The 27,299-nt window shown below is 45.6% G+C and overlaps 1 protein-coding gene, 1 long non-coding RNA gene and 1 pseudogene across 3 annotated transcripts; all 3 read left to right on the plus strand.

Moving 5' to 3' along the window:
* The first annotated feature begins 6,975 nt into the window (after positions 1 to 6,975).
* LOC123103925 (uncharacterized) lies at positions 6,976 to 12,375 on the plus strand. 2 transcript variants are annotated; one of them, XM_044525632.1, is made up of 8 exons: positions 7,129 to 7,314; positions 7,409 to 7,542; positions 8,016 to 8,220; positions 8,864 to 9,130; positions 9,815 to 9,949; positions 10,371 to 11,015; positions 11,421 to 11,606; positions 11,708 to 12,374. In XM_044525632.1, the coding sequence occupies exons 1-8, from the start codon at positions 7,177 to 7,179 to the stop codon at positions 11,882 to 11,884; spliced, it is 1,887 nt and encodes a 628-aa protein (XP_044381567.1). In that variant the 5' UTR covers positions 7,129 to 7,176; the 3' UTR covers positions 11,885 to 12,374. The 2 variants fall into 2 exon arrangements, with proteins under 2 accessions (XP_044381562.1, XP_044381567.1); XM_044525627.1 differs by lacking the exon at positions 8,864 to 9,130 and having other exon boundaries at positions 6,976 to 7,314; positions 11,708 to 12,375.
* A 1,405-nt stretch (positions 12,376 to 13,780) lies between these two features.
* Positions 13,781 to 16,584, plus strand: LOC123084768 (disease resistance protein RPM1-like; annotated as a pseudogene).
* Positions 16,585 to 22,965: 6,381 nt separating this feature from the next.
* Positions 22,966 to 27,185, plus strand: LOC123084775 (uncharacterized). The gene is made up of 6 exons (XR_006439400.1): positions 22,966 to 23,552; positions 23,650 to 23,821; positions 23,918 to 24,115; positions 24,198 to 25,821; positions 26,516 to 26,669; positions 26,932 to 27,185. It is a non-coding gene; the product is annotated as an uncharacterized lncRNA (long non-coding RNA).
* Positions 27,186 to 27,299: the final 114 nt, after the last annotated feature.

Below are 27,299 nucleotides of genomic sequence, written 5' to 3' on the forward strand. Positions count from 1 at the left end.
ATGCTAGGTAGCATTCCACATCAAAAATTCTCTTTTTATCATTTACCTACTCGAGGACGAGTAGGAATTAAGCTTGGGGATGCTTGATACGTCTCCAACGTATCTATAATTTTTGATTGTTCCATGCTATTATATTACCCCTTTTGGATGTTTATGGGCTTTATTCTACATATTTATATCATTTTTGGGACTAACCTACTAACCGGAGGCCCAACCCATATTGCTGTTTTTTTGCCTATTTCAGTATTTTGAAGAAAAGGAATATCAAACGGAGTCCAAACGGAATGAAACCTTCGGGAGCGTTATTTTTGGAACAAATCTGATCCGGTCAAGCCTGGAGTGCAAGTCAAGAAAGCTCCGAGGGCCCCACGAGATAGGAGGCCCCCCCCCTGTAGGGCGCGCCCCCTGTCTCGTGGGCCCCTCGGGCGTCCACCGACGTACTTCTTCCTCCTATATATACCTACGGACCCCGAAAACATCCAGGAGCACCACGAAACACAATTTCCACTGCCGGAGGGGGAATCGACCACGGAGGGCTTCTACATCAACACCATGGCCTCTCCGATGAGTTGTGAGTAGTTTACCATGGACCTACTGGTCCATAATTATTAGCTAGATGGCTTCTTCTCTCTTTTTGGATCTCAATACAATGTTCTCCCCCTCTCTTGTGGAGATCTATTCGATGTAATCTCTTTTTGCGGTGTGTTTGTCGAGATCCGGTGAATTGTGGGTTTACGATCAAGTTTATCTATGAATAATATTGGAATCTTCTCTGAATTCTTTTATGTATGATTGAGTTATCTTTGCAAGTCTCTTTGAATTATCAGTTTGGTTTGGCCTACTAGATTGATCTTTCTTGCCATGGGAGAAGTGCTTAGCTTTGGGTTCAATCTTGCGGTGATCTTACCCAGTGACAGAAAGGGTTGCAAGACACATATTGTATTGTTGCCATCGAGGATAACAAGATGGGGTTTATATCATATTGCATGTGTTTATCCCTCTACATCATGTCATCTTGCTTAAGGCGTTACTCTGTTCTTATGAACTTAATACTCTAGATGCAGGCAGGAGTCGGTCGATGTGTGGAGTAATAGTAGTAGATGCAGGCAGGAGTCGGTCTACTTGTTATGGACGTGATGCCTATATACATGATCATGCCTAGATAATCTCATAACTATGCGCTTTTCTATCAATTGCTCGACAGTAATTTGTTCACCCACCGTAATACTTATGCTATCTCGAGAGAAGCCTCTAGTGAAACCTATGGCCCCTGGGTCTATCTCTTATCATATTTGCTTTTAAACTACTTTTATTTGCATCTTTACTTTTTGCATCTATATTAAAAATACCAAAATTATATTATTATCTCTCTAGTAGATCTCACTTTCGCAAGAGGCCGTGAAGGGATTGACAACCCCTTTATCGCGTTGGTTGCGAGTTCTCAGTTTGTTTGTGTAGGTGCGTGGGACTTTTGAGGAGCCTCCTACTGGATTGATACCTTGGTTCTCAAAACTGAGGGAAATACTTACGCTACACTTGCTGCATCACCCTCTCCTCTTCGAGGAAAACCAACGCAAGCTCAAGACGTAGCACGTAGCGGTACGAGTTGAGGTAGTACAGGAAGTACAAGCAGAGACAAGCGATATAAATATGGTCCAAGCCTCGCTCCTCTTCCTCAGAGGCCTTACAACATGACCGAGGAGCAAAACGCAGCCATAGTGTAGGCCCAAGTGGGCACCCATTTTGGACCGAAACCGACACCGCCGCCAAAGGAGAAAGTGCCTGAGAAAACGATTGACCACTTCATTCGTATTTCTAGAGAACCAGCTCCCAAGCCTGTTGACTCGGACTATGAGCGCCAAATCAGGAAGCTACATCGAGAACGGCTAAAGAAGGAAGCGAGCTCGAGCTCGAGCCAACAAGCAGCGGGCAAAAAATGCGGGAAAACTGTTCCCCAGCTGGGAGAACAGGCGGCGCAATCGATCCCCCCGCTTGTTGTGCCAACAACACATGAGAGGAGGCCGCGCGCCCAATATTATTGTGGGCAAACCGTTAAAGTTCCCCAGCTAGGCGATGTGGTAATAACGGAGGAGTATATAATGCAGGTTGAAATGCTCAAGATCTCTGTTGGACAACTCCTCGAAATTAAGCCCATGTCTCCGCTTGGAGAGGAGGAAATAAAACAGAAATATATCCGGGGCCAACCTTTGGTCGAGCCAGACAAGGTCAAGAACCTCCCAACGAGAATGTATGAATTGCATCAATGGTACATGAACATCACCAAGATTTCCAATCGAGAGTCCCTCATGGTGAATGTCAAGAAGGAGCATTACTACCATGAGAAAGCTCTGTGCGTTGAGTATTCAGAACTATTTCAGTTATACAATCAAGACGCACTCGACAAATCTCTCATCAGTTGCTATTGTTTGTAAGTGATTTTTTTCTGTAATTTTTGATCAATCATTACATGTAATTATCCTCACTATATATTCTTTTCTGTGGTATTATATGCAGGATGAAGATGTATGAAATGAAAAAATCTGGATGCTATGGCATTGGGTTCATTGACCCAAATACTATTAATGAGTACACATGGAATCTTGCGACTTCTCAAGCAAGTGTAGAGGAAAGCATGCTAGAGTTCTTGAAGCACCTCAATACCAATGAAGATATACTACTTCCTTACAACTTCCTGTGAGTTAATACAAATTTTGTTTTTGCTTACTAGCTAGCTAGATGTTAATAATTAAGTGTATACGGTTTACGATAGTTGATTAATTTTATGCACATGCCCGCTTAATTAAGACATGCAAACATGTGCGCATGCAGTTTCCACTGGATCTTGTTAGTCATTAAAGTTGACAAAGCAACAGTTGAAGTACTGGACTCGCTACTTAAAGAAGATAAAAACTACACCATCATGAAGGGGATAGTCAACAGGTAATTTCAATCATTATTAACTATATCTCGGCCTATTATTAGTTCGTCATTTCCTGATATGAACTATTTAATAACCCCTTTATTAATTTTCTTTGCTGGCGGGCAGGGCTTGGGCAAAGTTCATCAAGGTGACTCCAGGCAAATGGCCAAAAAAGTTGTTTTGGCATCGACCAAAGGTAAGTAATTAAGTAGTACTAGCTAGCCATCTCTTTAATTTTTGTTTCAATACCATTAATTAATTATCATGCTTAATTAATCATTATCTGATTCAATTCCATTCTCGTAAAGGCCCTGAAGCAGGCGTTGGGGAATGATTTGTGTGCATTCTACAATTGCAAGAACATTCGCATGATGGCGTCCGAAAGGAGCAGATCTCAAAGACAGGATTGGGTACGTTGTCAGAACACTATTCACACCATTATTGATATGTTGTAACACAACTAATACACATGCATATTGATCTCCTTCTTAACAGTTCAGAGAGGTGCGGGATAAGCTCCTACCAGCGGACCGCATACTAGCACTTCAAGAGGAAATAACCGGATTTTTGCTCAACCAGGTCATAGATCCCAAAGAAGAATACTATTACCCGCTACCGCCCCATGAACCACTTGTCATCGTGCTTCGAAGGCACCAAGGCAACATGTAGGAGAAATTGTATATGTATATACATGTGTATGTGTGAATAGTTAATGGTGTTGGCTGTGAGACATTCGATATCGATGATATATATTATATATATATATATGCGGTTCTATGTACGAGAAAATCTATTTATATATATGCATAACGTGTACAATTTGTAGTATCATGAAATACCAGCAAACAAAAAAGAATTAAATGGAAAATAAAGCAAAAATTGAAAACACAAAATTGAAGCAAAAATAAAAAAAAAACACCCAAACATTTAGTACCGGTTGGTGTTACCAACCGGTACTAATGTCCTACACGCACCCGGGCCTGGCTCGTGCCACGTGTTTGCACTTTAGCGCCGGTTCATGACGAACCGGTACTAAAGGGGGGGACCTTTAGTCCCCACTCTTTAGTGCCGGTTGGCGAACCGGCACTAAAGACCGTCACGAACCGGCACTAAAGGCCGGTTCTACACTAGTGCCTATAGAGACCCACTGCTATCTCCTCCTCCTCCAGGAAATCCCTCGCGTGCCGCACCAAATCCGCTTTTCAGATATGGCAAACCCGGCGATTTACACCGGCGCTGCTTCCGCTGCCTCTCTCTTAGCCATAAACGTTGGGATTGTCGAGATCCTGTTGTCTGCTGGCTGTGTCGTCGGGTTGGGCACCTTAGCTTCCAATGTGGTATCCGGGTCTATGTCTCTAACCCTAGATCCTCTACTGTGTCTATTAGTACCCGCTTCCCCGCTTCTTCACACCCCACGACAGTGGTTAGCCCTGACCTCTCCATTTCACTCGCCATCGTCCCCTCTCTCCCTAGCCCAGCCCTTGCTCCCACCGCCCCTATGGAGCCGGTGGTTCGCGGCCGTCCCACCTCGCTCGACATCCACTTCCCCCTGGTTCTCGATCAGCACTCTTTGGTTTGCCTCATCAACATCTCCCCCCCCCCCAAGACCAACTTCCTGCCATGGCTTCGATGTGTGTTCCGGCAGCGCCGTGGGATTGTTGTGGTTCGTTTCGCTGGGTCCTCTGAGGGCACAGCTTTCACCGTGTTCCAGCGAGAGGAGGAGCAGTCCATGGCCTATCGTGTGAGCCCGATCTATGTCGGCTCCCACACGGAGGAGGAGCAGGCCATGGCCTACCATGTCTGCATGCTGGGAGGGGTGCTATTATTCCACCCCAGCACCTTCGGAGAGCGTTGATAGACAGCATGTAGACACCGACGGGCGCTTCTTCTTCGACCGGGAGAGGTCGGGGGAAGACGAAGAGGGGTGCAGCTAGAGGTAGACGTGGCGGCAAGAGAGGTAGGAAGGCCGCTGCACCTTCCTCGCCGCCACCCCCAGCTGATTCTCCGGACCACCGGAGTGCTCCGTCTCAGGTGGACCCGTCTGACTTGGACCCGTCTCGGACTCCGGTCCACAAGCCTCGGGCCGACGAGCCTCGGGTCGTCGAGCCTTTGTCCGATGAGATTCGGGTCCCAGAGTCTTCGTCCCAGGAGACTCAGGTCCTAGAGTCTTCGTACCACATGACTCCGGAGACTAGTGGCCATGCTGATGGTGGCGAGGACACCTTTTCTGATGATAGCTATAGCGAGGGCGAGCTGGTTGAGGGGGGCAAGAAGGTCTACCAGCATGATGGTACAAAGCTCCCATCCGTGCCGGTAACCTGCGACCAGAGGTGGTTGATTGAGCCTAACGGGGAGAAGTAAGTGCATTTACTCTTTTTAACCTTTTGCCTTCATGTTTCTTCAAATGAATATCTAATGTGTTGGCCTTGTCATACTGCAGGGGTTGGAAACACGCCTCTGGTGTCTGCAGGCCCAACCAGGTCCTTGGTGTGCTTTGCCGGCACCACTTCCCAGGCTAGGTCATGTTGCCTGGTGAGGGTGAGGTTCCACAACTAGCATTGAGCTGGGAGCTGTACATGGCTGCCCCGACCCCGCTGGAGGAGAAGGTATATGGTGTCTTGTGCGAGACGGTAGCCGACATTGTGAGATGGCGGTTTTGGATAATTTCTCCTTTACATAATTAAAAATCAACAGTACCTAGTGATTGTACTAATCAGTGTTGTCTTGTTTGATTGCAGCCCTTCTACATGTGTCTTGTGGAACACGAGGCGGACGCGGCTATGATTCTTGAAGCCGAGTGCAAGCACCTACTTCAGAACTTACGGCACGAGGCTCGGGTGCAGGTTGTTCGAGACTACTACGCGTCGACTAACATCAAGAGAGCCCAGAAGAAGTGCCGCGACAAGTATCTGAGTAAGGAAAAGTACATGAAGGTAATTAATTATTCTTAAGGCCTTGTACTTAGTTTCCTTGATTTGATTAGTAGGCGTAGCGCTGAAATTTCTCTTTGTCTAACTTAGGTGCCCCCGAGATGGTGTGCGGATAGGATGGATTGTTGGGAGGTATTGGTGGATGAGTGGTGCTCTCCCCAATGGCTAAACGTCCACAACAAGGCCAGGGATAAGCGTTCCCAAATGCAAGGTGTGCCACACCATCAAGGGAGCTCCAACATGTTTAACCGCCACACCATGTCGGGATCCTAGACTCCATTTGAGCTTACTCATTAGATCCTCTTTCTTTTTGTTAAAATCACCATCATACATCTAGGGAGATTATCTTGGGCCTTAAGATATCTTAGAACAGCCCATGCCTTCTGTCGAAGCTCAGTACGAGGTTCATTATAGATTCGAATGTATCTAAAGGTTCTCCCCTCTAATGTTATCGCCACATCTATATAATACCGATACCGTGGTCTAACTAAAACCTCCACATCATCCTTCCACCACAAAAGCTAAACCACCACTTCTTCCCTCGTAGTTAACCGCCACACCATGTCGGAATCCTAGACTCCGTTTGAGCTTACTCATTAGATCCTTTTTCTTTTTGTCTCGGATAAGAGCACCATCACTGGATTGAAGGCCCGTACCAGGTCTCGTAATGCACCCACTGTCGGGCCCAACCCTAATTCCCTACAGTTTCAGGTTGACATATTCATTGCTTCCGGCGGCCCTGCCTCACACGGTCTGCTGATGAAGATGGATGAAAAACGGAGATGGGGATGCATTGATTCGTCAATGATGTTGTTGCATGACGGTGATTGCAACTCCAACGCTGTTGCGCGCCGGCGATTAGAGCGCCGACTATGCCGCCGCGGAGTCCGACGGCGCCTGCAATGCCCGGATGATGCTTGCGTGTCATAACCGCTGAAGACGGGCTTGCCGCCGCTGCGTTCGACCCGGTTCCCATGGTCCAACGGTGGATGATGGGTGATGGACGAATCCGACGTCCATCGCCGCGCAGCACGCGCCAAAGGCAAAAAAAAAAAAAACCCGGTGCGAATTCGAAATCGCGGAGTTGGTGGAATTTACGCCAGGAATGCCACCGGCGGATCCCAAATCGAAGCAGCACGCGCCCAACATTCCCCATTCCCCATTCCCAATCTCGGCCGGCCCTAGCCGCCGCCGCTGGCCCTTCCCCTCCCTCCGTCCCCTCACCCCACCGCACCGCCTTCAGCCTCCTACCCTCCGTCTCCGTCCTCGGGCCGATCTCCTCGCGCGCCCGCCTAGTCCCGGGAGCCTCGCGCCCGCGGCGGAGCCATGCCGGCGGCGGGGATGGGCGGGGTGATAGCGACGGTGAGCGGATACCACGGCGACGAGCGGCACAGGCTCGTGAAGCTCATCTCGGAGACCGGCGCCAGCTACGTCGGCGCCATGAGCAGATCCATAACCCACCTGGTAATGTTTCGCCGGCGGCGCCATCGCCGACTCTGGTTTCCGCTATACACGCATGCCCCCGCTGATTTGCATTGCCTTGTTCAAATGCGATTAGGTTTGCTGGAGGCTCGAGGGGAAGAAGTACGACATCGCCAGGAGGCTCCGGGTGCGCATCGTCAGCCACCGCTGGTTCCAGGACTGCCTCAGGGAGGGGAGGCGCCTCCCCGAGGGCCCCTACACCATGGAAAGGTAGCCGATTTCTTCAGCTGTTTTTATCGCGGTGCAGTTATGCATGTAGTCATGGTTAATTGCTTTTGTTGTGTAATTGAATGAGTTAGTTGTAAGGGATGATTCTACGAGTGAATGTGAAAATTGGGACCAAGAATTGTTTTCACAACCTGTTTCTGATTTCCATGTGCATGTTTGCAGCAGCAGCAGTTTAACAACCAGTTTAACATCGCCATGTGCATGTTCAGATTCTAATTTGCTGTGACAAAATGATGCAGATTGTTGTGAACATTTATGACCCCGCTGGCTTTGGCTATAAGTCCATGTTAACATCTTTAGCTGTGTCTTTGATGTAGATACTTACAATTCTTTATGTGTCCCTTAGTTGATGCCTTGTAATAAACTAGCCAAAGTAGCGTAATGCCTTTTAATCACTATCAAACCGTTTACTATGTATGCAATCCTCAGAAAATCTTGTTGTGCTTGATGTCCAGTGGTGAAGAAGCCGGGCCAGTCCCACAGCTGTCTGCTTTGCCAGGCAAGCGGTCCAAGAGAAATGCATTCAGGGAGGATCCATGCCTTAAAGAGTTACCTTCTGATTTATGCAATACTTCATATGCCAGCGATGTGGTCAAGATTGATGATTCAGATTCTGATTGGGAGCATCAGGGATGGTCGGGTTCATCCCTATTAAAAGAAGTAAGAGCCATTATTTTCTGTTTCCACTTAGTCTTTAGGTTTTACATTTCACCCGTTCAATTTTTCCCATTCATTTCAGATAACAAATACAACACTGTTTAGATCCATTTCCTCAAGTAAAAGCCTTATTTTCTGTAAGGGATTTGCTGTGTGATTACAGATCATGCGACAGGCATGCTCTATATAGTAAGATAGTGTCCTTGCTTCCCATAACTGTATAAATGAAGAAACAAGTTAGTAATTAAGTGATTGGTTCTGGCGTTTTAGTAGATGCACCGTGTATGTCCTGTAAGTAAGTTATAAGGCCTGAATGTGATGGACTTTTTGTATTAGAATCTGATATTTTATCTGCATGTGTTGTACTCAAATTTCAGTACCTTTTTCTTTTCTGTATCGTTTTCATTTAAGCTGTTAATTTGAGTTGTTAAAGTTGATGTTTCTCAGAAGTGGCCTAAAATTTTGTGTATTTCACTCTATTATATATTCGGTAAGTACTGTGCTGTTATTCATCACATTGTGGTTTCCCTCGGTTGGCCCAAATGGTTGATGATCTTAGAAAAGTATGATATTTTTTCTAAAGCGTCATTATTCCTGACATGTTATGCTGTAAATTTCCCTGATGGAGCTTCCCTGTTGCCTTCAGAATTTAGTTGTTGCCGGGAATTCGAAGAAGATTCGTTCAGGCGATGTTAAAGGAGGAAAAAAGCATTTAAAGCGTGAGCGGAAGTCAACTGATAAAGATATCCTACGTCCGCGAGACAATGCTTCGAGTTTCAGGGAGGATCCATGCTTAAAAGAATTACCTTCTAATTTATGCAGTACTTCATACGCCAGGGATGTGCTCAAGATCGATGATTCTGATTCTGATTTTGAGCATCAGGACTGGGTGGAATCATCCCTATTAAAAGAAGTAAGAGCCATTATTTCCAATTGATTTAGTTTGTGAATCCAATCCCTTAATTCTCCATTTGGTCTTCAGGTTTTACATTTCACCCGTTCAATTTTTTTCATTCATTTCAGATAACAAATACAACACTGTTTAGATCCATTTCCTTAAGTAAAAGCTACTCTTTTCTGTAAGAGATTTGCTGTGTGATGACAGATCATGCAACAGGCATGCTCTATATAGTAAGACAGTGTTCTTGCTTTCTATAGCTGTATGATTGACGAAATAAATTAATAATTAAGTGATTAGTCCTGACGTTTTAGTAAAATACACTATGTATGTCCTGCAAGTAAGTTGAGGCTTGAACCTGATGTGTTTTTTTTTTTTGTATTAGAATCTGATATTTTAACTGCATGTGTAGTGCTCAAATTACCCTTTTTCTTTTCTGTATTGTTTTCATTGAAGCTGTTAATTTGAGTTGCTAAAGTAGATGTTTCTCACAGGTGGCCTAATTTTGTGTGTGTGTATTTCACTCTGTTATATATTTTATAAGTATTGTGCTGTGATTCATCCCATTGTGGTTTCTCTTCGTTGCCCCAAATAGTTGACGGTCTTAGAAGAATGCGTTATTTTTTCAGAAGTGTCATTATTCCTGACATGTTATGCTGTAAATTACCTGATGGAGCTTGGTTGCCCTGTCGTCTTCAGAATTTAGTCGTTGCCGGGAATTCAAAGAAGATTCGTTCAGGAGATGTTAAAGGAGGAAAAAAGCGTTTAAAGCATGAGCAGAAGTCAACTGATAAAGATATCCTACATCTGCGAGACAATGCTTCAAGTTTGATGGTAATTTGCAAATCGTACGCCATTGGAACCATTTTGAATAAATTCCTTTGTCTAGCTTTAGCCTGACAAACTTTTGATTTCATTTTGTGAAACCTACCAATATTTTTATGAAGATGCTCGAAACTGGAAAGGACACCTATAACTTTTGATTTCATTTTGTGCTGTCATAAGGTCTTCATTTTGTCTAGCTTAATGCTCGAAACTGGAAAGGGCACCTATATGAAGTGTTATTGCTATGTAGATGACCTCGAATATTCTATGAGCTACATTTACATTCCCAGGATGAGAAAATTCTGATGTAGTCTTTGATGAATAGATAAGATGAACAGTTGACTTTGTGTTTCAGCTTGTTTCGTTGTCCCTTGCGCTAACTGTTTTATTCTCAGTTGTAAACTTACACATATATCTAATGAAAATACAGATAAGAGAAGGCCTTCACACGTCAAGTTATACTTCGTCTCGGAGCACATCGAAGCAAAAGGGAAACTTGTCAGGCCTCCTGCGTAATGATGTTGTTGGTCAGATGGGCGAAAGAAATGATCCTATGGGAAAGGGATCACGAAGCAAGCATGCACGCTCTCTTATGGAATTATCTGATGATAGTTTGTCAGATAGTTTTGAGGAACGACAAATGTTTGATACTTCGACTACAGAAGCCCGGAGAAAAATGAGGAGCACAAATGCACCATCTTTTCGGCAATCTACCTTGGAAAGCATATACGATCATTGTGAAACTAGTATGCATGATTATGAACCAGAAAAGAGTGAAGAGCAAGAAACTATTGATTTGGGTGAGAGGTCAAGAAGCTTGCAACCTGGTGATTTGTCAGGACATGAACCATCTTTCTGTACTCAAGAGAAAATAGATCAAAGTGACCTTGGTATCACAGCTGATGATGACAAGGGAGATGATGAGAAGCCCACCATGGAAGAATCATCGAGCCTGCAAAGACAAGCAGAACTTTCATGTGTCATTTGCTGGACTGATTTCTCTTCCTCGAGGGGCATCTTACCATGTGGACATCGGTTCTGTTATTCATGCATTCAAGGATGGGCGGATTGTCTGGTATGTTGCGTCAACATAAATAAAATCCTTTAGTTAAATTCATTCCTTAAAATCTGCTTATAATGTGTTTTTTTTGCACATCAATATTTCTGGGATATATACGTTGCTCTACTATACAAAACATGAAATATGCACTTAATGCTTGTACGGTAGCGTGGATTCAGGACAGCACTATAGCACTTCATCCTGATTGAAATACATGTTTCCAGTTTACATAAGATGAGAAATTGAACATACAGTCACCATTTCCAATAGCTCTCAGCAGGCAGGCCTTGAACAAAACAAATTACTCGATGTCAACAAAAAACCTATGCTTCTAGTTAGCCTTTTTCGTTTGTTCCTTGACTAATTTTTTATCAAAGTGTAGAAACTGTTGCTTACACACGTGCATGTTGTGTGTTTCAGTCTTCCAGGGGAAAGGTCTCAACGTGCCCACTTTGCAAAGCCAGTTTCTCCTGGATCAGCAAGGTGGACGAGGCCGGAACTTCAGATCAGAAGATATACTCGCAGACCCCCGTTCCCTGTGGAGCTTCAACCAGCATCTTCATGTTTACTGACGAAGGCCACGGCGACTTTCCTGGATCATCATCGGTGAGTGAGATCTGGTTCCACTATGCAAAAAACCGTAACCGCTTGACCTGATGTACTTGTGTTTCTACGATGCTCACCTTCCGGTCGAACTCAACGTGCAGTCTGCTGCCCAAGGGGCCTGCTACATGTGCCACAGCCGTGAGCCCGAAGAGCTTATACTGAGCTGCCACGTGTGCCGATCGCAGTGGGTACACTCGTACTGCCTCGACCCTCCACTGACCCCATGGACGTGCATACACTGCCGAGATCTGCGGAGGATGTACCAGCGCTATCGCTAGTCCGAGTTCTGGAATTCCGCGTCTCGACCTCTTGGATTCTTGGCATCACTGGGCTGCTGGAGATTCTTGGGGCAGATATACCAATCGCAGGCGTGTTGGCATAGCTGGTAATTAACTTCAGGGAGGAAGAAGCAGAGACAGGAAAAGTGATGCCGTCAGGCTGTGGCACGCTTTGAGATTGCATCTTACTTTAATTTTTAGCATATATGGGCTGTCAAGGGTCAACATCTTGTTGATCTGGACATAGTGCAAATGCATATGGTACGGTTGCTGCTAGGCTCTAAATTGTAAACGGTCGTGAGAGTAGTAGCTTCTTTGAAGATTCATGCATGTTGCTAGAATCTTTTTTCATAAAAAGAGTGTACCTAGTCTTTTCTTCATTTTAAATTTTACCTCTGTCCTGGAAAAGTTTGATATATTCATATATAGACAAATCTAAGACAAGTTTTCTGGACCAAAGGGAGTACTAGTGTGGTTTTTGAGGAAATAAAGTAGGTAAACAATGACAAAGAGGAACCCAGTCTTGGCCGCGGCATGGAATTTGGCAGTAAAAGGATGCCGCAGGTTGGCACCCCGACGACCCAGTCCAGGTGAATGGACTAGAGGGGATTGGAGCTCAGAAGATAAAATTTGAAGAAGTGCTGTCGCACCTGCGAGGACTAAAAAAAATTTTGTAAGCTAAACTACTAGCCGGAGCAAAGGCAGAGGGAAGGCGAATCCACGGGGTTCACCCGCGAAGCTTGGAGGGCCCTCGGCCTTTGCAATGATTGGTGTTTGAGGAGTCCGGTTGTAGATGGTCTAACCCACGGAGAATTGATTGCCATTTAAAACAAAAAAAATCGGATCCTTCTATTGAAAACGAAAACAAAGTGTTTACATTTCACGCATATAAATGCCTGTGGCATATTTATGAAATGTTCATCGTGTGTTTGTAGAAATATTCAGTGCGTATTTGGAAAGCGCTCGTCGCGTATTTAGAAAGCAGAAAAAAGAAAAAAAGAAAATCAACAGAGAGAAACCGCGTCTGTTCCGCGCCTAGGACGCGGAATGGAATGGAATTCGGGGAGCCGCAGGTCGATCGCCTCCCCGACGACCCACACCCAGGACCGAGTTGAGGCCAAGCCACCTGCTCTCCAAGCACCAACCAAGCAAAGATATTCCCAAATCCCCACGCGACCAGGCCGCGGCCTGAGCTTCTTGAGCTTCCCATCCCAACCGGCGACGGCGACTGCAGCCGAACCGAGAGGATAGTGGCAGCGACGGTAGCGGCCAGGAAGCGGATCGCACGGTAAGCCTCCATCAATTCTGTTCGATGCTATGTTATCTCTGACAGTGGAACCCGGCCCAACCGATGTTTTCTGCACTTCTGAATGCCTGTGGGACAGATGAAAGGCAGGGGAAGCTGGGGCTGTATCGCCATATTAATTGGTTTTCAGTTAAATGGAACGTGGGATCCATGCTCCTTTTATATCAACAAAGTAATAATAATACAATAGCGCTTGTCTTCGTTGTACATGTTATGGGCAGAAGATAATTAAGCTTGGTTAACAAATTGGCTAAACGTGCTAAATACTATTCCCTCCGATCCTAAATATAAATCTTTTTAGAGATTCCAACAACGACTACAAACGGAGCAAAATAAGTGAATCTATGCTCTAAAATATGTCTATATACATCTGTATGTAGTCTTTATTGAAATCTCTAAAACGACTTATAATTAGGAAGGGAGGGAGTAAGTGGCAATATAGCTGTGTGTACCATCCTTTATAAGCATATAATATGCCACATTTTGTCCAAGCTGAAGCTGATATAATCCTTTATAAACATATTATGCCACATTTTGTCCAAGCTGAAACTGATATAACTTGTTCCATATTGGAGTTTTTTCAGAAGCAAATGGCGGAGGCTATACTCCTCGCTGTGTCAAAGATTGGGGCAATCGTTTTGAATGAGGCTGTCTTGGCTGTCATCAACAGGCTATCGAGGAAGGTTGACAACCTAAAGGAATTGCCGATAAAGATCAAAAGAATCGATATAGAACTGAAGACGATGAATGGTGTAATTCAAGACTTGGGTACAACACATCTCAGCAACAACGTCGTCAAGGGTTGGATTGGAAATGTGAGGAGGCTGGCCTACCACGTTGAGGATGTGATTGACAAGTACTCGTATGAGGCTCTTAAGCTCAAGGACGAAGGCTTCCTAAATCGGTACGCCATCAGAAGTTCACGCCACATTAAGGTCTTTAGTAAAATTGCCGAGGAAGTTATAGAGATAGAGGGGGAGATCAGGCACATCAAAGAACTACATATTTATTGGAGTACTATAGTCCAACCCATTAGAAATGAGCATGCAGAGGTTGATAGGCAGCGATGAGGACCTTGTCGGAATTGGTGAAAACAGGGGCAAGTTGACCGAATGGCTGATCACCGATGAAAAAGAAACCACAGTGATTACAGTTTCTGGTATGGGAGGCTTGGGGAAAACAACCCTTGTGAAAAATGTGTATGACCGGGAGAAAGCCAACTTCCCTGATGCTCATGCTTGGATTGTGGTGTCACGGACGTATGTTGTAGTTGATTTGCTGAAGGCATTGCTCACCAAGATACAGTACACACAAGAGTCGCCGCCGCCATCACCTCTTAGTCCGGGCGCCAGACCTGATGTTTATGAGTTAACAGAGGCTATAAAGAAGATACTACAAGATAGAAAGTGCTTGATCGTGCTTGATGATGTGTGGAATCCAGAAGCATATAGTCTGATCTGATGTGCAGTGCATTTCAGGGTCTCCAAGGAAGCCGTGTTATGATCACGACACGAAGGGAAGATGTTGCGGCTCTTGCTCTAGCGAGCCGTCGCCTACAACTCCAGCCATTGGGTAGGGACGAGTCATTCAAGCTATTCTGCTCAAGGGCTTTCCACAACACCCCAGACCGCAAGTGCCCTCCGGAGCTTGAGAAGGTGGCTGGTGATGTAGTTAAGAAGTGTCATGGCCTGCCATTGACCATTGTATCTTCTGGCAGCCTATTGTCCACGAAGCAGCCGACACAGCATGCCTGGAATCACATGTACAATCATCTCCGGAGCGAACTACAGGCAAATAACCATGCCCAAGCTATACTTAATCTGAGCTACCATGACTTGCCAGGTGATCTCAGGAACTGCTTCCTGTACTGCAGCTTGTTCCCTGAAGACTATGCAATGTCACGGGAGAACCTTGTGCGGTTGTGGGTTGCTGAAGGGTTCGCGATGAAGAAAGATAACAGCGCGCCGGAGGAAGTGGCTGAGGGGAATCTCATGGAACTCATCGGTCGGAATATGTTGGAAGTTGTGGAGAGGGATGAGCTCTTCAGGGTTAGTAAATGTAAGATGCATGACATTGTCCGAGACCTGGCCCTGGTTATTGCTAAAGAGGAGAGGTTTGGTTCCGCGAATGATCAAGGCGAAATGATGCGTGTGGATAAAGAAGTTCGCCGGTTTTCAACATGCGGTTGGAGAGACAGCAACACAGTTGCTACCGAAGTGGAATTTCCACGACTCCGGACCGTCATCTCGCTTGGGGCAACTTCATCCTCCACCAACATGATTTCCTCAGTTTTGTCTGGATCCAGCTACCTTACTGTTCTCGAGCTTCAAGACTCTGCAATCAACCAACTGCCAGTATCCATTGGGAATCTGTTCAATCTCCGCTACATTGGCTTAAGGCGCACAAATGTTCAGTCACTGCCAGACACTATTGAAAAACTCTCAAACCTGGAGACATTGGACGTCAAGCAAACAAGAATAGAAAAGCTACCACCTGGAATTGTGAAGGTTGCCAAGCTACAACACCTTTTAGCTGACAGATTTGCTGATGAGAAGCAGGCGCAGTTCAGGTACTTTGTCGGAGTGGAAGCACCGAAAACGATTTCCAACTTTAAAGAACTGCAAACTCTTGAGACCGTCCATGCCAGCAAAGACTTGTCGCTAGAGCTGAAGAAAATGAGCAAGTTGCAGACTGTTTGGATCGATGACATCAATGCATCTAACTGTGATGACCTTTTCAAGACCCTCTCAGTTTTGCCGCAACTTTCCAGCTTACTTCTCTGTGCATGTGATGAGAAGGAGACACTTTCTTTCCAGGCACTCAAGCCAATGTCTGAGAAGCTCCATAGACTGATCATCAGAGGCGGCTGGGCTGCTGGGACACTCAAGTGCCCAATATTTAAGGACCATGGCAAGAATCTCAAGTATCTGGCTCTAAGCTGGTGCAATCTTGGGACAGAAGACCCGCTGCAGCTGTTGTCATCTCATCTGTCAGCTCTCACTTATCTCAGTCTTAACAGGGTGAGCAGTGCAGGTACATTGGTTCTTTCTGCTGGGTGCTTCTCCGAGCTGAAGACACTCGTCTTGAAGAGCATGCCTGATGTCAAGCAACTGGAGATTAAAGAGGGCGCCATTCCATGCATTGATGGGATCTACATCGTGTCACTCTCGGAGCTGAGTATGGTCCCTCGTGGCATCGAAGCCCTTGGATCTCTCAAGAAGCTCTGGATGTTGTACCTGCACAAGGGCTTCAAGGATGACTGGGATCAGAAGGAGATGCACAACAAGATGAAGCATGTTCTAGAGATCCGTGCCTAGTCATGCTCTTTTCGTGTCCTCCCGTTGTCTTCTGCTGCTGGAGGTCTGTACTTTGTTGTAATCCTTAATTTTTCTGTCATGCTGCTCTAGACTCTTTTGGGTACTGCTAATAGGTTTTTGCCCCGTAGTGGGTGCTCGAGAGCAGCACTCAGCAGCGGGTTTCCTATTAGTGCCCAAACTTGGCTATCTTCATTTCCATTCCCTCTATTGTTGTATTGTAAATTTGTAATTTGTAATGAACTGGTTATTTTGATCAATTAATGAAAACGGGCTTAGCCTGGTTAGCGAAAATAGCGGTGACGTCCTTTGGTAATTTAAATCATATTAATTTCTTATACATTTTAAGTGTGCACGCTTCTAATTATTTGTAATGAGTCCTATGGTACTGTGATAGAATCAACAGCTATTATTTTCTTTGCAACTGCATCTTATCATTCATTGTTTGTTGTTTCTGTAATAACTCCTGAAACACAGCAATCCCTTGCTGCCAGGAACTAAAATGATTGAGTTTGTTTGATGTTTCATACTCCTTCCGTTCCCAAAAACTTGTCGTGGTTTTAGTTCAAATCCATGACAAGTATTTTCAGTGAGGGAGTAGTATATATGTACTCTGCCATCTCTCTGTTTCAGTGAGGAGGATTAAAATTAGGCCATTTTCTTACCAGCTAATTGTATTGTTTTACATTCAAATACGTGTGATGATGCTCTGATTCATTAAGTTCTGTATGGCAGTTCATTTGTTTCCCTTTTGATAGGAGTGGTAGTGCAACTCTGGAATAAATAATATACTTGATAGGCTTAGTCATTTAATATTAAATTGTGATAAATAGCTCATGTGTATGTTGCATAGTGCTGCTTTGTTGTATTATTTTTGTATTTTTGTTACCAATTTGGTTCACTTTCTGAATATGCATGTGCTTTTTTCTTTTAATGTTCTTGTTGGATTTGAGATTCTAATTAGGCTTGATTGTCAGTGCCAGCCTTCCTGCACCTTTGGTTTTCCAAAGATCTGAAGCCAAAGGTAGAACAGGGGAAGGTCAAAGCAGGCTCACAGAAATTGGTTGGCTCAAGCATCTTGCATCATTCTGAAGATGGAAACCGACAGAGCCGCTGAACTGAACTGAACTAGTTACACATGTGCATATAACTATAGATTGATAGTGCAGTTTGGGGAAAAAGACAGATAGTGCCGTTAATTGATCCTGTTTATGGTAAACTGATATGGATTCGATCTGTACAAATTGTTTAAAAATCATTTGTTCAGTAATTTTGTTGACAAGATAACCACATTATTATCTTAAAAAGTATATAGACAAGGTGACCAGCAAGCTGATCTGAATTTCATTTTCTTTTGTAAAGCTACCTGTAATACAAATATGTGTGTTTTTACTATCGTGCAAATTATTTATTGGTATTTATGCACATATAGTTCCCCATTTCAGTACTTCAGTCTTGAACCCATTTCAGTATTTCAGTACATTATCATGATACTCAAGTCTTGAAACCTTATCTTGTTTAGTTCCTTACTCTTTTACAGTTTAGTCTAGTCTCCTTTATCATTGCTACTATGTCTCTTCCTGGTTTGCTCCTAGTAAAAAGAGATGTTAGAAACTAGCACTATGATTCATTCCTTTAATCTGGTCTGCTGCAACCACTTCCTGTCGGAGATGGTATGATCAGTTTACCTCAGATGGAAACAGTAAATATTCTGTTTGATTTAGCACATTTATTCATCAGATTCAAATTTACAGAAGCAATTTTGAGAGGTACACTCTGCTTCTGCTCTGTTATCACGTGTTCTTGTCCATTCTTGTCTGTCTGAAATTGTTCCTGGTTCATTCAACGCATTTAAAATTCAGTTTACGGCCAGAAGTAAGGAGAGACTCGGCCGGGGGAACAGGGGGCTGTTGCTCGAGACGAATTCCTGGAAATCTGCATGAGGAAAATACACTAAAAAGGCGGTACAGTTTAAGAGAAACTATCGATCCTGAAAAGGACAACTAATGCACCTTCTGTGAGACAGCATACGGTGCTATATGGAGTCAGAGCATAATTTCCCAGCCGATCAGAAATTACCGGAGCAGAATCTTTCGGTTTCAATGAGAAGCTTAATTTGCAATTGTGGTGGACATCATAAAAAGTAGTCCGGGAGCTAGATTGACTCCGCACACGGAGCGGTGGTTGTGGTTTATATAGTACTCCCTCTGTTCATTAATATAAGACGTTTTAGAGACTTGTATATGGTCAGTCTAAAAGGTCCTATATTGATGAACAGAGGGAGTGTCATTTACAATCACTTGTGGTATACTGATACCATACACACATATTTGATGCTCTCATATTATCGGTGGCTCCGGAGCTTTCTTGCAGTTGCCGGCAGGGTTGCTACGTACGTCTAGGGTCTCAGAAATTCGGTTATGCTAGATTCTGAATATCTTAGCCGCTCGTGGACGAGGACCTAAGCTCGTGGTGCATCAGGCAGGACTTGGTCATTCAAAACCGTAAAGCAACAGGAGCAACCTGCCTTCTGGCTATGTGGATGCTTTGGAAGCACAGGAATGATGTGGTATTCAATGGCATGTTGCCATCAATCCCAAGTCCCAAGCAGCGGATTATGGAAGTAGGGGTGGCTTGGGCCAAGGCGGGACTGCTCGGCAAACTTACACATGATGCAGCGGTAGATAGGTGGGCAGCACGGGAGTAGTAGCCATAGTGTCTTGCCGTCGGTAGTGTCGGGAAATCCGGCATGTAAATAACCTCTGTACATATGACCTTTGCGAGTCTTTCCTTTCCCCTTCAATAAATGATGCGCATGCTTGTGCGTGTTCGAGGTAATGTAGCTTGTTATGTGTGATACTGGATTGACATATTCTTGATAGGCTTGGTCATTTAACATTTAGTTGTGATGAATAGCTCATGTGTATGTTCTGAGCAGAAAGCCAGAAGGTGCTGGTTTTCTTTCTGTCTGGTGATCGGTTTTTGTTGCCCAAGAGATCTATCTGATTGGATGACCCATAGCAGGCAATCACTGTAGCCATCACTCGTTCCGTTTTACCAAAAAAAAAGTTTTACCAAATAGGCTTTCGCCCTGCTTTATATATAAATCAATGATCAACAACATCTCGATGCATTTACAAATGCACGCTACCACAATACACGCACACAACCAAGGCATGATACATATGCACTGAGCGCAACAACCACCCCAAACACAAACACGAGGAGATGAAGTCGCCTACAACGAACCGTGAGCTCCAAGGCGGCGCCTTCAAAAAAGATACAACACCGTATCGGAGCGTCGCCATCGCCCGATATGAGGATCAGAGTTTCCCCTGGAGCCGCATGATGGGCAATGAGAGTCGCGACGACGCCTTTAGAAAGGGAACGAGCAACGCCGCCGCCGGTCCGTCCAAAAATTGAATATGTTTTCACCCTGGCCAACACTCATCGCCACCGACAATCACGCCTAGACAGCCACACCGCCCACACGCCCATGACCACCGGGCAGCACCAAGCCACGGGCTCAGCCAATGAGCACCGTGCTACCACCACCAGGGTCACCGCCCCGGCATCCAAGACCTAGACTGCTCCTCACGTGAGACCCGCAGCTACCACAACCAAAGAAATGGGCGGAAAGGTCCCACCTTTCGCACCCCGACCCCCAACGCCGAGACCCAATAGGCCGTCTAAGATGGCTTCTACCGACCCGTCCTGCGGCACCGGGCACGAGACGAGCTCGGTCCTGCCGCACCGTGAGCGAGACGACGTCGGTCCTGTTGCACCGTGCGCGAGACGAGCTCAGTCCTGTCGAACCGGGCGCGAGACGAGCGATGGACAATAGTTGGGAGAAGGCCAACCCTTTGACGAAAGTAATAGACGGACGACAAGGAGATGGATCGAAGGCCGACACAAGCCGCCTACGGACGAGCAGACGCCGAAACCTGCTAGAAGTCGCCGCAGCTGACCCGCCAAGCTGCCATGGAACCATCCATGGCCGGAGCAGCAGCCACACCGGGCCACTGCCCAACCCGCGCCGCCCGGCGAGCTCCAAGCGTCGGAGCCGCCGGGCACACTCCTCATAGGGCAAAATCGCCACCGCGCCGTTGCCCCCTCCCCCCGTCCGGAGACCATGGAGGAGGCCGTCGACCACAACCCAAGCCCACCGCAGCCCGCGCCATCTAGCAGGAAGGACGAAATCCCCCGGCTGGACACACACCCACCACCACGCGCTGCCGGCCGCCACAACCCCCCGCTGCCCCCGCACGGGAGGCCATGACCAGGACGCCGCCGACCAGCAACACACGGGAGCTCAGGCGAGCTCCCACCACCCCCCTGCGCCGCCGGCCGGCCCCCAGGCGCCAGATCCGGGCGAGTCTGGCCGGACGCCCGCGCGCGTGCCGCCACCTGAGACGGACCACCCAGTAGCCGTCGTACCACCACCGGGGCCCAGACCACCACCGCGCCGCCACCAGAGGCCGCACTGCCGCCCCGTACCACCGGCACCATGTTGTTGGGCCCTGCCGAAGCCCAACGCCGCCGCCCGAGAGATCCGCCCCGCGTCGGACCCCGAAGGCAGAGGAGGAGAGAAAGGCCCCGCCGCCGCCTCGGCAACCGGGCTTTGCCCGTCAACGCCTGCCAGCGACGACGGGGAGGGAGGAAGGAGGAAGGGGACGGGAGGAGCGGCGGCTAGGGTTCCCTCCCCGTTGCTCGCGGGAGCGGCGCTGGAAGGTTGGGCTCAGGTTTGTTCGCCTTTGTTAGGATCGGCCGCCCTAAAAAAAAGGGTTTTAAGGCGGATGAAAAGATAATAAAGGTTTCGTTCAAGGCGCTACAACAACTCTGGAATCTTCTCCTTCATCCACCCCAAGAATCCACTATCAGAGCATCGACAAAACCCCCAAATCTCGGCACTCGCATTTCACACTTGTAAATCTGAAGATATATTATATATGTAGGTTCCATGTGACAAGGAGATAAGAACACAGATTTCCTACCTTTCCACCTTAAAGCATCTCTAGCAGACCCGTATAAGTGGTCAAACTCACATAATTTTTGCGTTTTACAATTTTGGTCAAAAAAATGTGCAAAACAGAAACCGTAAAAGTAGTCCAACTCGTAAATTTTTTAAGGGCCACCGAAAATGCACAACCGAAACCCTTGTATATTTGGAGGTTGGAAGGCCGAACCTAAGGTGCCCCGCATACCGGTCAAACCTCGTCGGAGCCAACATGACGCCGCGGAGTTTGCCGGAATCCGCCTTAAACTCGCTGGAATTCATCACCGCACACCGGAAATGGCCGCTAGACGCCGCAATCGATCGCCGCCGGTTCGAATTGGACGAGGCCGACATCGCCGTGGCCTCCCATGGCCTCAGCCTAGCCGCCGGAATCCTCCCGGCGCGGCACGCAAAGGGGCACGGCTCGGCCGGCGCGGCTGGCAATAGAGCAAGGCACGGACAGCGGAGGCGACGGGGCGTGGCCGGCGTGGTGACGGGGCGCGGCCGATGGGCGACGGGGCACGACCGGCGGGCGATAGAGTGCGGCCGGCAGGAACGGGGCGCGGCCGACGGGCGACGGGACGCGACCAACGGGTTGGGCGTGGCCGGCGCGCCCGGCTAGGGGAAGGGGCGGCAGCGGCGGACTTGAGGAACGAGCTCTTTATCTCAGTTTTACAGTTTATTTTATAGTATCTGTTCGACCGTAGCTAAAAGGAACTCTTAAAATACATTTTTTCGACCCATATCTCAGTTTTACAGTTTGCGATTTTAAGAGGTCTGCTAGAGATGCTCTTAAGTGAGAGCGAAGGACCCTACACGTAAAGGGTTGATGTTGCTAGGCTAGTCCAATAATCATTTTTATTTCTCATTTTTGTCCCTTTTGTTTTCTTTTTCATCCTTTTTGTTTTCTCTATTTACATTATGTTTTTTGAAATTTTGTTACATTTTTCTTGTCTTCCTTTTTAACCAATTATATGCTTATTAATATATTTTCCCATTTTCCCTTTTCTGGCAACATGTGAACAGTTTTTCAAAGATACACACACATTTCTGCCGGAAGTCATGGACATTTTGTTCTCTGAAGTACATGGACAATTCCCTTTGAAATATCTTCCGCAGAAAAAAATCTCTTCAAGAAAATTTCTTTTGATAGATAAGAACATTTATTTTAAAATAGATGAAAATTTTCAATATAGTAGCATCATATAAATTATTTTACTTGTGGCAATACATATTCTGATTTTTACGGTAACATTTTCCAACCGTAGCATGAAAATATCTCTATTTCTAATGGACGAGTTGGTTGAATAGTCCCACAACTTTCAACCGGTTCATTTTCCCACCTCGCATCACCCCTCCAATTTTATTTCGCGTCGTTACCCATCCTCCACTTTTCCCGCACTAAAATAAACCGTGCGAACCAGGCGACTGAATAGTCTACCCTCCCCTCCCTTCGCATGAACGGGCTAGGGTAGCCCAGTCCAGCGGCCACGATTCCTATCCTGTGCACGCCGCCGTCCTCCCGTCCCCATCCCGCCACGCCTCCGCCGTCCGCCCGTCCATCCCGATCTCGCTCCCACGTCGCCGCCGTCCGTCCGCTTGTCCCCATCCCGCCCCCACACCGCCGCACCTCTGCTTCGTCTTGGTGGCGGGTCCATGTCACGGACTGACGACCCCGTCATCTCCGACGACGGATTTGGCCCTCGGCGAGGAGGCCGAGTCTCCTACTCCGGCCACGGCCATCACAACCTGGGATCTAGCGCTTATGGCCGCCCATGCATCGGTAGTGTGCTTCCCCCGATTGTCGGCAATGTGTGCCACTATCCCACCACGACAGCAGGGAGCATGGGGAATTGCCGAATTGGGGACCACGCCATGACGGGTTGTGCGGCGAGAGCATGAGGAGCGGGTCACTCTGGGCCTGCTAGAAGAGGAAGGTTTCGTCCGCCACCAGCGAGTGCGCTCGGTGGCACCAGTGGCAATGGAAACGGCGGGCTGGGGACCGGACGGTAACGGAGGGCTGGAACCGGACTACCTCGAGGAAATCTATTGGTGATCTTCGACTCTCCATCATATCCGAGCTTGTTGCCCTCCTTCTCCTCCTCCCTCCAGATGTAATGGGATCCACTCTTCTCGTGTTCTTCATAAGGTTTGGGGATTGGGTCTACCTTGCAATAATGGAAGCCGAGGGATTTGGTTGGAGATAACTCACGAGATAAGGATAGCACTGAAATTGTTGCAATTCAGGAGCAAGAGGAACTCGCAGGCTGGGCAGCTGGCAGGACTTGGTCTTCACCAAGGCCTGTTACATACTTGGCATGGTACGAGGCCAACAAACCTGGACTGAGTTGATTGCTATACAAGAACGTATGGTGAGATAAAGTTCTGAATACTGATGAGCGTTGTGCATTTTGCAGGTCTGGTTCTATTCCCTTGGTAGCTGGAAGGGCGTCATGGCATTGCCTGCGCTGGTGGTGGTCGATGAGATTATCACAAATGGAGAAGTTTATCTGAACCATTATGTAAACAATGCAGCATGGACTTATTGTCGAACTGAGATGAGAAAATGAAAATCAGCAGCAGTGAACGACAGATGTCGATTTTGACTCCTTCAGGTGATGCGTGTGTATACTGAAGCTGCATTTACTGTATATTGCTGGTATTTAGTACAAACAAAATTCAATGAATGCCATGCAGATGATTCCTTCGACTGCTGCTGCTGCTTCAGGTGATTGATCACTGTGGTAATTCACTTCTTGTGTCAAACTTCAAACGCAATAGGGGGCTGGAGGGAGGCAACAGAATTCCTGTCAATTAGTAGGTGTTTTTATGTGCGTGCCTTCAGTTGTTCAGGTAGCTGCATTCCAGTCGTGTGGTTCTTTAAGGCATTTGAATCTAACAATGTTTCTTTGTCTATGAGCTGAATGCCTATGGGCCTATGAGATCCAATTCATGCCGGTTGCGTACTCAGTGCATACCTATAACCCTGTAGCTCAATGCGTCTTTGATAAAATATTATTCCTGTAATTGGTAGCAGCAAACAAGGTGGTTAAAGATTTGATCGGAATATATATGGCAGTGAATAAATATTGATAGTTGGTCGAAATAAATAAGTAGTATATATATAGTATAGATGGGTAAAGGTGCTTATTAATTTAGTATGAACAAGTTGCAATATTATAGAGCTTATATGTTTTCTTCCTTCCGTCTATGACGCTAGCTTATGACTTTTCTTTTCTCATGGAACAGGTTATATGACGCTAGCTTATAACATATTGTGCTTGCATTTGTAGTATCCAGAGATGAATGTAACATGTTCTAAAATAAGTTGAACAAACAAGTTCTAAAGTAGCTTTCATGCAATTTCCTAAACAATGTAAACAACACACATGCACATAAGGGATAACGTCATTGCAAACGAGGGTAGTAGAACTTATTTTTATATATAATTTTTTATTTTTTCCGTGGCAATGCACATGCATTCAGCTAAAGTAAAAATTGTCATGATGCACTTCAGTCACAGTTGAGTGGTGGAATCTTATTGTAGTAAAATTGTCTGAACCATTTCAATAAATTGTAGTACAACTTATTGGAGCGACTGACATAATAAATTCAGGCACAATTGCATTAACAAGTGAGTACTGAGTAGCAAAGTGTTTGTTGCCGGTTCAAATATCAGAATGTGTCCTAGCAGCATAAGACCATTAAAACCAGTGGTACTATATTTCTTAGAAATTTACTCTTACAACAGGGCGAGGTAGTAGATCATAGTGGCTTGCATCATGATGACTCTTTTTATGTCAGTTTTCTTGGACCAGTCGAAGGTAACCTGAATCTTTCTTACATATTTTGGACTATTTATATTTTCCTTGTCTGATCCCACCAAAATATATTTTCATGCAGCTATTTCTAATTGAATTTAAACCTGGATGACTTTCAGCAGTCTCTTTTTTTAATTTTCGTGCATGTATCAATAAAGAGGCATTCTTAATTGGAATGATAAAATAGCTATAACGAATATATATACTGATTTTGTGTTTGAGTTAGTGTGTTCTGTATTTCTGTCGTGATGAATGCCTCTTTTATTTGCCAAGCTCCTGAGCTCCTTTACAGGTCTCCTGTTGCGAAACTTATGGTTGACATATGCATTTCAAGGTTTTATCTTCTATGGCTGTATTATGTATCTTCTGCACACAACCATTTGTAAACTGATTGTTTCTTGTATGAATGTTAGGATTTGGAAACTATAGATAGAAGATGCTCAAGAAGTCAGTTGCATACATTTCTTTGTCCCCTCACGTGACATGCATTTGCGACAGAGGTATGAGTACAGATTCTTCCTTAGCTCCATGGACGTGGAAGAGCTTTCAGGGATGCATGCCACCATGGGGTTTGTGCTTGGACCGGCAAGATGGGATTTGCTGTCATATGCCCATGGCTTGTGGGGACAAGTAGTGTGTGAGGTGCCCTTGGAGGGACATGGTTCAAGCAAACGAACTGGGTGTTTCATTTAAATCTGTATAGCGCAAGCCATTATAGGAATGTGTGCATAATCAAAAGAAAGAAGTTTAAAGAAGGACACTTTAGTTAACCAGGTCTTTGTTTTAGTTTCTTATTCTCAGGCATAAATCACACTTGTTTTTCTTTGTTTCTTGCGATCTCAAAATTGTTATCTTTATTGGAGTCACAAATCAAAAATTTGTCATTGCACTAAGTGCATCTTTAATTATTTGTATATCAGAAATTTAATATGCTATCATATTATCTGGTCAAAGTATAAATTGCATATGAGAATCTTTTTTTTGAAAATTGTGTATATGTTCACTTTTAAAGATCATAGATAAAACTGATGGCTTTTGATGACGCCTTGAAAATTTCGATTGACAAAGCTTTATGATGGATTGGATTAAAAACTCATCGAGTTTTAACAATCAGAAGTGTTGCATAGAAATAATTGTTTTATATATATTTGTTGCGCATGATAATACAAAAGGTGTGTTCCGATATATTTGCAGAGTATGCGAGATGGAGATGGATTATGTCAACCCTAAAAAACGACTCATCGACAAAGGTGTTGAGGTGATGTTGTTGAAAGGGGTCAAACATTCGTCAAGTTATATACAACAAAAGGCCCGTGGCAACGCACGGGCCTTGCAAAAATAACCGAAGGTGCGCTTTCTATGGAACATTGAAATATATTTTTCCTTGGGTGAAATATGTATAGTATTTTTGGTTACTCAGCCATAGATGTTATGTTTGTTGTGTTTCAGATCCTGTCAGTTAGTTCAAGCAGCATGATTGTTTCTTACTCATGGTCTGTAAATTGTGGGACTATTGTTTATTTCTGTGACGCAGCAAAATGCAATTGGAATGTGAGTCTAGACAAGGGAGTTACTGCCTTGAAAGACTATCATTTTTTTCTTATCTGCAGGTGAGGAAGTTCGAGAAGAACAAGAAGATGTCAGAGTTTACGACGCAATTGGACTCCATTGGGTTTAAGATAGCCGAGATCACTGTGGAAGGCAACTAAATGTAAGACCATTGATCGATTCTTCTCCCCCTCCTGAAATCCTTCTTGCGAGCTTCTATGTTGCATCCATGTACAACCAATTGTTTTATTGATGTGTGCTCTTGTTCATTTCTTAACTACGATTATGGTGTGGTGATCTAGAGCTATTTGGAAGAGCTCAGGTTGCCGGGGAGAGGAGGCGGGCCACGCTGTGGCGAGTTGAGGAGGGACGAGCGACACCATGGAGGGAGGGGAGCAGGGGCGGAGCTACGGGGGGACGAGCGGGGGCC

The sequence above is a fragment of the Triticum aestivum genome, chromosome 1B, assembly GCF_018294505.1.
Source record: "Triticum aestivum cultivar Chinese Spring chromosome 1B, IWGSC CS RefSeq v2.1, whole genome shotgun sequence".
NCBI classification, from domain to species: Eukaryota; Viridiplantae; Streptophyta; class Magnoliopsida; order Poales; family Poaceae; genus Triticum; species Triticum aestivum.